The 10,882-nt window shown below is 39.2% G+C and overlaps 1 protein-coding gene across 1 annotated transcript in view; it reads right to left on the minus strand.

The window, feature by feature from the left end:
- The window catches only part of LOC308264139 (ZZ-type zinc finger-containing protein 3-like), a gene marked incomplete at both ends in the record, with an annotated part of 63,730 nt that extends 62,864 nt beyond the window's left edge, over window positions 1-866 (minus strand). Inside the window, 2 exons of the mRNA XM_080697263.1 lie at window positions 501-625; window positions 750-866. Of these exons, the coding sequence (XP_080553389.1) occupies window positions 501-625; window positions 750-866 (242 nt within the window). The remainder of the gene's footprint in view (window positions 1-500; window positions 626-749) is intronic.
- Between the last annotated feature and the right edge of the window lie 10,016 nt (window positions 867-10,882).

The following is a 10,882-nucleotide window of genomic DNA, read 5'->3' on the forward strand; positions in this document are numbered from 1 at the left end:
CTCTAAAACACACAATGTACTTAAATATATCGAAGTCAACCACTAAGCCAAGCAAGGGAAAGAGTGATGGTGAGGAAATGGGGTGAGAATTGGGTAGGGGCTAAATGGGTGATGTGTACTGATGGGGTGTGTCCATATGGCACCTAAAGAGATGCAGCCTCCCTGGGCCTGAGCGGCCTGCAGCTTACGGCAAAGCTTTAGGTAAAGTTTAAGAACTTCCACAGTGAAATGAGTCAGCAGCAAAGGGGCTAAGATGGAACCTGGAGGAAGCTACGAAGGCGTGGTTTCCCCATTCATTATGGGTGGGGAGACTGAGCAGTTTTTCCCTTTTTTACCTTTAAAGATGCTTCCACACACATGAATGGTTCATGTACTGGCCTGGGATTGGCTGTGAACTATGTGCTAGTAATCTTTATTCCGATAGGCTAGGCCATTTCCCATGGGAATTCCCCTCATGGTTTTGTGCTATATATGATTGCTTGGAGAGGAATAAACGAGACCTTGCTTGACATATCTCCCAGCTCCATGTGGTGATCGGGTGGTATTCATCATCTCGCCAAGCCCCGCCCCTGTCGGGGCGGATCTTCACAGTCTGGTGCCCTGTGTGAGGACCCCTCTCCATCCCCTAATGAAAGAAATCGCTGGTGAGTCAATTGATATTCCGATAGGCTAGGCCATTTCCCATGGGAATTCCCCTCATGGTTTTGTGCTATATATGATTGCTTGGAGAGGAATAAACGAGACCTTGCTTGACATATCTCCCAGCTCCATGTGGTGATCGGGTGGTATTCATCATCTCGCCAAGCCCCGCCCCTGTCGGGGCGGATCTTCACAGTCTGGTGCCCTGTGTGAGGACCCCTCTCCATCCCCTAATGAAAGAAATCGCTGGTGAGTCAATTGATTTGCAGGTGAGTATCCCCCCATAGTTTAGTATGGGGAAGTCCAGTTCTAAACCTGAACCTGCCCTAGAATCCCTTCGACTCTTTCTCAAGAGCCAAGGACTTAATCTCGCTGATAATCAAGCCACCCAGGCCTGGGGCTACCTTTTAAAAACTGCCCCATGGCTCTCTGATAGTAATCGTTATGATTGGGATACCTGGGATCAAGTTGAGGGGCTGGTTAGGAGAGCCCAGACAGAGCAAGGGGAGATCCCCCCCCTTGCAGTTCTCCCTACCATCTCTGCACTTAAAAGTTGTTTTCCCCCGCGACCCCCAAAGAAACTCAATGACTGTGGCCCCAAGCCAGCAGAAAAGGGGACCGCCGAGCATAGAGCCTCCTCCGGTCCCAAAGCCCCTAAGAAACCTCCCGATCCCTCCCTAGATCCCTTTGTGGATGCTAAGGACTCCCCACAGCCCCTTTCCCCAGCCAATTCCTTCTCCATATCCTCTGCTCCGCCGCTCTATGCCAACATAAGGGGAGCCAGAGGAACTGTGGGCCTCTTTCCCATGGCAACATAAACCCGGGAGGAAACCGTCCAGCCGCCTGGTACCCCTGGGAACCGCAGGATCTCAAAGAGCTCTGAAAGGTGGTGGTGGAGGATGGTCCCAATTCTCCCTGGGCAGATACCCTAGTGGAAGGACTGGCCCATCAGGCTTTAGTCCCCCGGGACTGGAGAGACCTAACCAAGGCAGTTCCCCCTGGGCTGCTCTTTATGAAATGGATGGCCTATTATCAGGAGGAATGCTGAATCTTGGGGGAAAGAAATAAAAATTCCAATCCCGCCATCCCTTTAACCTATGGCATGCTTACGGGGATGGCCGAGCCGCATACCACTGGCCTACAACAGGCGGCCTTGCCCCCCCACACCCCCATACCAGGATCAGGTTAGGGCAGCTGCACTGGCAGCATGGAGAAAATTAGACGATGGGCCCACTGAGGCCCCTATAGCGGCAATCACTCAAAAGCCCGGTGAGGATCTACCTACATTTATAGAGAGAGTATATAACAGCCTTAAGAGGAAGATTCTGGCCAGTCCATTAAGAGACAAGTTTGTCAGAATGCTAGTGTGGGATGGGTTGACAGCCGACCATAAACTGGCCTGCGCAGGGTTGAAGGGGCATACTTTAGAGAGATGGATCGTGGCCTCTCGGGATGTTGGCTCTATGAGCCATCAACTTCAAGCCATGCAGCTGTGATAAAGGAAGGGCAACGGGAGGGCCTACAGACTCTGATACAGGCAATGCAACAGTCAAGGGTTGCCCCCCCCCCAACGTGTTTCAAATGCAAAAAGTTGGGCCATTTCTGCCAAGAGTGTCCCAGGCCATGCCTCCTATGGGAGGAGAGAAGAAAGGGGAAACCCTCCAGACGCCCTGCCCCAAATGCCATAAGGGCTTTCATTGGGCCCGGGACTGCCGGTCCAAATTTAACTTTGAAAGAGGAGCCGTTAACCTTCCAAGGGGGCTTCCCCCAGCCCCGTTAAAAAAGGGGAACGGTTCCACTGAGACCCATTGGACAGGACCTCTGGTGACCGGGTTAAGACCCAAGATGGTCATCACAATTGGAGATAAAAATTCTAAATATTTAATTGATACTAGAGCTGATCAAAAGGGAACCGAGTTCAGATCCCAAAATCCGAAGTGGCAGAGATGGTCACCTCAAGGAGTCCAGGGTGGTAACGTGACCGATCCTGGAGAAGCCAGCAGGAGCCTGGGGAGAGTTCTCTTTTCTTTGTACAGGGCAGGGTGCCCTGGAATGGGCTCGCCCCAAGAGAGGAGCCCGTGCCTTGGAAAGTGTCATGTTTCCAACGACGTCCAGTGAGCTCTCGCTGGCCCTTGAAAATCCGGGGGAGAGGGCGTAAATCTCGCGCCGGGCGTATCCATATCCGCAGCAGGTCTCCAAGGTAAACAGCCTCTGGCATGTTGAAACAACAGCAGTTAAACATGAGACAATAGGTCCTAAAGAGACAGGCTAGTGCCGTTCCAAAGAGACGGGCAATGGCCTGCACAAAAGTTCAAGCACTATCTGTAAAAGAGGCCATGGATTTTCATCGATTAACCCATGTAAATTGAAGAGGATTAAAACACAAATATCCTCAAATCCCTACTAAGGATTTAAAAAGAATTATTTGCGCTTGTAAATCATGTCAACCCTTCTTGCAAATATGCCCCCTTCAATCGTCTGGAGTTAATCCGAGAGGCCTACGCCCCAATGGATTATGGCAAGTGGATATAACTCATTTTCAACCATTTGGAAAACTTAAGTATATTTTTGTTTCCATAGGTAACTATTCCAGGGCTGATTGGGCCTCAGCTGATTGAGTGAAAAGACAAAACATTCTATAAGTTATTTTCTTCATTGTTTTGCTATTCTTGGTATTCCTGAACAAATCAAAACTGATAATGGCCCTTGTTTTATTAGTCAACATTTCGCCTCCTTTCTACAATTATGGAAAATTATTCACACTATGGGAATTCCATATAACCCAAAAGGACAAGCTTTAATAAAAAAATATAATCATACCCTAAAGGTTCAATTACAAAAACAAAAGGGGGAGTTGCTACCCCCACATGATCAATTAAGAAAAGCATTATTAACCCTAAATATTTTAAATTTTTTAAAAGACTCCAACCTGTCCCCTTTTCAAAGGCATTGGACCACAGAGATTCCCTTTTCCTCCATCAAAGTAGCTAGAGAATGTTGGCTTTATCTTCGAGCTGGACCACCTCAGCCCTTGGCCCTAATTAATCAAGAGGATCCCCAAAACTAGACCATCCCAATTGCACTATGTACTTCCCATTATCCGTTCAGCTGTTTAAAATATCAATAAATAATACCTGCGGAAGGATCATACCCAATGTTGATGGTTCAAGTTTTTGCTCTATAAATATTAGTGATGAATCTCCCGCCTGAAATCTTTGTCCCCCTCTCAGGTTGGTTTTTGTTTGTGGCAAGAGCATTACATATGGGTCTTTGGCCCCATCATGGACAGGCCTTTGCACCCTTGCCTACCTGCTGCCTGATATAAATATTATCCTTGGGGAGAAACCAATGCCTATCCCCCACTTTTGATTGGGGAGGGCAAAAAAGGAGAGCAGTACAAGCCATCCCTCTCTTAATCAGCCTGGAGATTACTGCCAGAACTGCTATGGGTGCAGCTGGCCTTGAGATGGCCTTTGAGTTATATAGGAAACTCTCTCTCCAAATGATTGATGGTATTAAGGCCATCTCAGAAACTGTCCAAGACTTACAAGCCCAATTAGATTCCCTAGCCTATGTGGTATCACAAAAGAGATGGATATTGGATTTATTAACAGCCGAAAAGGGAGGCATCTGCTTATTTTTGCAGGAACAAGATAAGATTAAGCAGCTCCAACATGATCTGGAGACGCGGCGAGGAGATCTTCAGGAGAATCCGTTCTGGACCGGCTTTCATGGACTTTTGCCCTATTTTCTTCCTTTGTTGAGCCCCTTGCTGTTTATCGTAGTTTTGTGCATCATAGACCCCTGTGATTTTAATAGCTTAGTTCAGTTTCTGTTAAAATCAACCAAATAGAAGTGTATTACCAAAGACTTGCCAGCAAAGAAAATGAATCTTATGATTGGCACTCTGAATATGACCGCCCCTCTCTCACCTTACAAGTTCCCCAGATGGGGGAAATCGCAACATGTTAAAGGGCTGGTGACCAATGATGGGTAAGATCCCCATGGGCCAGGGAAACCTAAGACAGGAAGTACAGCATAGATCTGTGCTATCCAATGATGGGTAATCCCTGGTACTTGATGGGGACAACCTAAGACAGGCCCAGTCCTGATAAAATAAAAGAAAAAGGGGGATATGATGGGGTGTGTCCATATAGCGCCTAAAGAGATGCAGCCTTCCTCGGCCTGAGCGGCCTGCAGCCTAAGGCAAAGCTTTAGGTAAAGTTTAAGAACTTCTGCAGTGAAATGATTCAGCAGAAAAGCCTGGAGGAAGCTACGAAGGCGTGGTTTCCCCATTCCTTATGGGTGGGGAGACTGAGCAGTTTTTCCCTTTTTTACCTTTAAAGGCACTTCCACACACCTGAATGGCTCATGTACTGGCCTGGGATTGTCTGTGAACTATATGCTAGTAATCTTTATTCCGATAGGCTAGGCCATTTCCCATGGGAATTCCCCTCGTGATTTTGTGCTATATATGATTGCTTGGAGAGGAATAAACAAGACCTTTCTTGACATACCTCCGGCTCCGTGTGGTGATCGGGCCATCAGTACTCATCATCCTATCTAGTCCCGCCACTGTCAGGCTGGATCCTGACAGTTTACATGTATGTCCACACAAGTTTTTTTTTTTTTTTTTTAACCCAATATGATGTATGAATATAATGCACCAATAAAAAATTTTAAAAATCCCAATTTCAATATATCTAGACCCCTCTACAGCTCTTTTCTTTCTTTGTTATTAATTATGAATCTAAATCATTTCAGTTTCTCCTTTTTTAACTCTCCCTCTTTCAACACATACACATGATGTATCTTCTCTTTTTTCCTACATGGTCTTCTGATTTATTTGAATGATCTTGTTTTATATTTATTCTCTAGACTCAACTTTCTTCTCAAATTTGTGGCTTTTTTGAGTAAAGGTATTACTAGTAATCCCACTAACCCTTGTATAAATGAAAGAAGAGTGAGCAGGGTTAGATGTAGAAGAAAATACAGAGATATGTGCATATATTTTTTATTGGTTTATTAAAGCCTCACATTATAATGTGGAACATGTTGACAATGGCATACATTCAGTGATCCTCACTATAATGTATAATTGCAATAAAATAATAAAACAATTTTAAAGAGTTAGATATATGTTTTTTGGCTAACTTATTTAGATTTGAAATCTGATTCCTACCCCATGTTTCACTTAATGGGAACTAGAGTTTTCTCAATACCCAGATCTAATTTTTTTTTTATACCTTGAAATTAGTAAATCCAAAGTCAACATGCACAGAGGTTATATAATATGCTACTGAAGTGCATGGTCCAAATTTATGTATTGTATAGTTAGAATATGAATTACAAATAAAAATTAAGTCAATAATTTTAAAATATATACTTGCAATACTGAGGGGAATGGTTTAATAAATGGCATTTAATAAACCAGAATATTTAGAAAATAATCCAGGTTAGTTAACTCATTCAAGTCGATCCATTCTTTGTCCTTCCGTTCTGGGTGAATGATTTCCCATTTGTCTCATGTAGCCTCTAGAATTTCATCTCAGACATTTTGCCTTATGTCTCTCCAGTCTTTTTCCTATACTTTTATTTCTTGCTTCTGGAAATAAAATGGAGTTCTTTACACTTTATTTGCTCTTAAAATAACTTTACATTACCTCTTGACCAACATCTTGTATAGAAAGAAATAAAATAAGATAATCTAGCTTATTTTAGGTTAAAATATTTTAGATTTATGTTAAATTCTTTTTATCATAATGATTAAATGTACTTTTACTTTTCCCAAAGATAATTTATTTTTACAAAATTTAATACTTGGACCTAAACCAATACTCAAATGTAAAATAAAATATGATATATAATTATTTTTATATATTAATTTTATTCCAATTCAGTCATTTTTTATATTTATTTTGGATAGATACATAGATAGATATAGATATAGTATAGATAATTTTCAGGGTACATTATTACTGTTTTGAAGAGCAATAAACCAATAGCAATTTATTTTAATTATCTCAAATAATTGGGATAAAACTGTAAGTATGATTGATCACCATCAATTATTGACATTTGACACTTATTTTGTGTGTTACAAGTTGGTGTTAAATTTGATTTCACACAAGAAATATGATGTGTTGGCAAATATATTGAAATGGAAATCTGAAGAACTGAGTTTGGTACTTTAAAATTTTAGGTGTGAGTTTATTTTTTTTCAATTAAATGATAAGATATATTAGTTAAAGTTTTTTTTTTTAATTCAAAATCTTCTATAGTTGCCTCATATATACAATCTTGGAACTATACATCACATGACATTTCAATATCCATTTGCTTTAGAGTTCTGAATGGCAAACATTATTTCATGTGCTCAATGAAAATTTTTACACATCAGGTTTGCAATTTGAAATTCTTTGATAAAATTGTTACTAAAATCTTAAACAAACAAACAAACAAACAAAAACAAAAAAAGAAGAAAAAGAAGAAGAAGATCTGGGCATGGTGGTGCATGCTTGTAATCCCAGCATTTGGGAGGCTGAGACCTGAGGATCGCAGTTCACAGAGCCTCAGCTACTTAGTGAGGCCCTCTCCAACTCAGTGAGACCCAGTTTCAAAATAAAGAATAAAAAATAGGGCGGGAGGTGTAGCTCGGAGTTCAAATGTTCCTGGGTTCCATCCTCAGACCTGCAAAAAAAAATAAAAATAAAAATAAAAAATAAAGAAAAAAGATAAAGCAATTCTGAGAATACATCTCTCAAAATGATTCAGAAGAGTAATGTTTAGTTAAATATATTTCTGGATGCAATGTTTCTCTAAAGTGTGTGCATATGTTTAAGGTAATACATCTAAGTTTGTTTGTTTAAATACTTTACGAAATTCAATAATGACCATCTTTTCTTTCTTACAGATGCTAAAGAGCTTTAAACTCTAGGCTATCTCTTCCACTTATTTACTTTAAAAAAAAGACACAACAAAGAGCTACAACATTCCCTAATTTACTATTTTTAGATTATACTACCTCCTTTCCACACAACCATTCGTCCTCTTTTTTGTCTTTGGTTGTTGTTTTGTTTTGCTTTCTTCCCAATAATATAAAATCTCATTGAGCCTAAAATTAGAAACATTTGTCTATCTTTTTATGATGTGGTCTATCTCTGTATTTCAGTAGTTTCTTTCCTCATATTGCAATTATTCTTCTTAATAAAATCTCCTTTAAGTGTGGATTTTGTTTTGACAACATTCAAGTTATGATTGGAATATAGAAATTTACACATTTTGCTTAAGCAAAGAAATGCTTCCCTGCAACTGTAAACATGAAGAATATAATTATCTAGCATCTAACAAGGTATTTTTCTGTTTAAACTCAAATTGATCCAATTAAAATCTCTTGTCTTTCAAATTTGCCTTTAGAACACTTTTTTGTTAAAGTTTAATGAACAACTTTAAAATAAACTTAATTTTTCTAGAGACCCACTAAAAACTAAGCAATACATTTTTCTGTAAGGCTAACTTTGCTTAATTGAAACATATTATTAATTATGCTATAAAATTATATTAAATATTGAGTGCATAATATAGGATAATGAATGCCCTAGAGAATAAGTCTCAATAATGTTTTTTAAAGCAAGTTTAGAATTAACGTTTCTTTCAAGACCATTCCAATTATTCTATAGATTATAGAGATTACATTAATATTAAGATTAAATTATATAAAAGTTCTTTGTTTTCTGTTTCTTTTACACTTGACACAGTGTACAAGAAAATGAACACTTAATTTCTATGTGTGTAACTGATTGTCTAGCAGAGCAGAAATTGCTTTCAGTGGAATCATATAAGCTGAGTACAGGTATTGGCTGTGGCATTCATTTTCAGTTTGAGCTTTGGCAAAAGATATAGACTGTGTATTTATAAAAATAAGGTTTAAATCCGGGTGTGGTGGCGCACGCTTGTAATCCCCGCGCTTGGGAGGTTGAGACAGGAGGATCGTGCAGGTTTGAAGCCAGCCTCAGCTGGCTTAAGAGACCCTGTCTCCAAATAAAATATAAAATAGATCTGAGAGTGTAGCCCAGAGGTAGAAGGCCCCTGGGTTCCATTCTCAGTACCACCAAAATAATAAATAAATAAATAAAATATATAAATAAATAAATAAATAAATAAATAATAAAATAAGGTTTACAAATTTGCCCTGTCCAACTTGTGAGAAGACTAACTAGAAGACTAACTTTTTTGCAGAAAGCAACTGGTCCAGCCGGGCGTGGTGGTGAAAGCTTGTAATCCCAGTGCTTGGGAGGCTGAGACAGGAGGATCACAGGTTCGAAGCCAGCCTCAGCTACTTAGTGAGGCTCTCAGCAACTTAGTGAGACCCTGTTTCCAAATAAAATATAAAATAGGTCTGGGAGTATAGCCCGGAGGTAGAAAGCCTCTGTGTTCCACCCCCAGTACCACCACCAAAAAAAAAAAGAAAAAAGAAAGCAACTGGTCCAATGATTTCTCTCTCTTCTTTTGAGTGACTCGCCATTGACTTTAGAGAATCATCGAGATTTGATGTGTGCATGAAGTTTACACACAGGCCATAAATATTGTGAAAATTAGAACAGCCAGATAAAATCTTTACTTTTTTTTTATAAAAGCAGTTAGACATTTCTTCAGTTTTTTTCTAGTCTAAAAATATTCCAAATCACTTTTTATATAATTCTTGCCACTCTTCTTCCTTCCCTCACTGTTTTTAAAGATAAATCTAGGTTTATTTTGTTTATGGTATATGTACTGTACTGCTGTGTATTAAAATCAAATCTCATGCTGTGTGAAAAAATGAAAAAAAAACAAAAAACAATTTACAGAGGCCAACTAAAAGACATGAATCTTAAGTATTAATGTTATATGTCTCACTCTCATTCCCACCGTTTTCATTTTGGGTTTGTGTTTCAATTGTACCTATTTTAGATTATGTGACTACAGGAATTAAAACCACATGGCCATTAAGTGACAAGCGATGACGATGCTTTTAAATCATTAGTCACTTCAGTCATGAAATGTGAACTGACATGCATTTATTCATTCAATTTCTATTCTTTTGGACTAACTTCCACTCTAGTAGAAGAAAAGATTACATTACAAAGTATTTTCCCAGGATATACTTAAGCCAATTATGTGAGTATTTGAATGCCTTTAAAAAGCATGCTTTTAATCCCAGGATTTGGGAGACTGAGAAGGAGAATCATGGCTTTGAGTTTAGTCTCAGTAATTTAGTGAAACTGTCAGTAACTCAGGGAGAAACTGTTTCAAAATTAAAAAAAGAAAGAAAAGAAAAGAAAAGAAAAGAAGAGAAAAGACTAGCTATATAGGTCAAAGGTAGAGCACCTCTAGGTTTAATCTCCAGTACTACAAAAAAAAAAAAAAATTACTATTCCTAATGTTTCTAGTGACAGTTGTCCTGATGGGTGAATTTTTATGTAATTGTAGGGAGTTTGGGTTGTTTGTTGTTGGTATTGTTTGGTACTAGGGATTGAACCTGGATACCTTCTACTACTGAGCTAGACTCCCCATATCTATTTTATTTTTAATTTTGAAATAGCATCTAGATAAGTTGCTGAGGGTTTCACTAAATTGCTGAGGCTGGCATCAAAGTGAAAATCCTGTCTCACCCTCCCATGTTCTGGGAAAACAGACCTGCAACACCACACTTAGCTCATTGTAGGTTTTTAGTGAAATATGAAGAGGATTAGTACCTTTTCAGATACATTTTTTTCAGTACTGGGGATAGAACCCAGTGGCATTCTACCTCTGAGCTACACCCCCAGCCCTATTATTTAGTCTTTATTTTGAAACAGGGTCTCACTGAGTTGCAAAGGGCCTCACTAAGTAGCTGAGATTGTCCACGAACCCGGATCTTCCTGTCTCAGCCTCCAGAATGCTGGGATTACAAGTATGCACCACCACACCTGGCTCATATTTGTGTTTTGATAGCATCTTTTAGAATGCTCATTTATACCTCTCAATATATCCTCCTATTAATATATTTTATTTAAAATAATAATTAACAGGAGTCCTTAAGGTGAATATAAAAATATTCAGTTATTGTCTGTTACTCACATTTTCTTTCTTATAAAATAATTTTTGTATTTTAATGTAGATTTTTAGCAGCATATTTCTTTACAGGTGTATGTACATGTGTGTGCTCACATGTGCACTGTTCAAGAACTAAATGCTTATGCAAAATTTATGAAGATATTTTCTT

The sequence above is a fragment of the Muscardinus avellanarius genome (genome assembly GCF_963383645.1).
Source record: "Muscardinus avellanarius genome assembly, chromosome: 6".
Lineage (NCBI taxonomy): Eukaryota > Metazoa > Chordata > Mammalia > Rodentia > Gliridae > Muscardinus > Muscardinus avellanarius.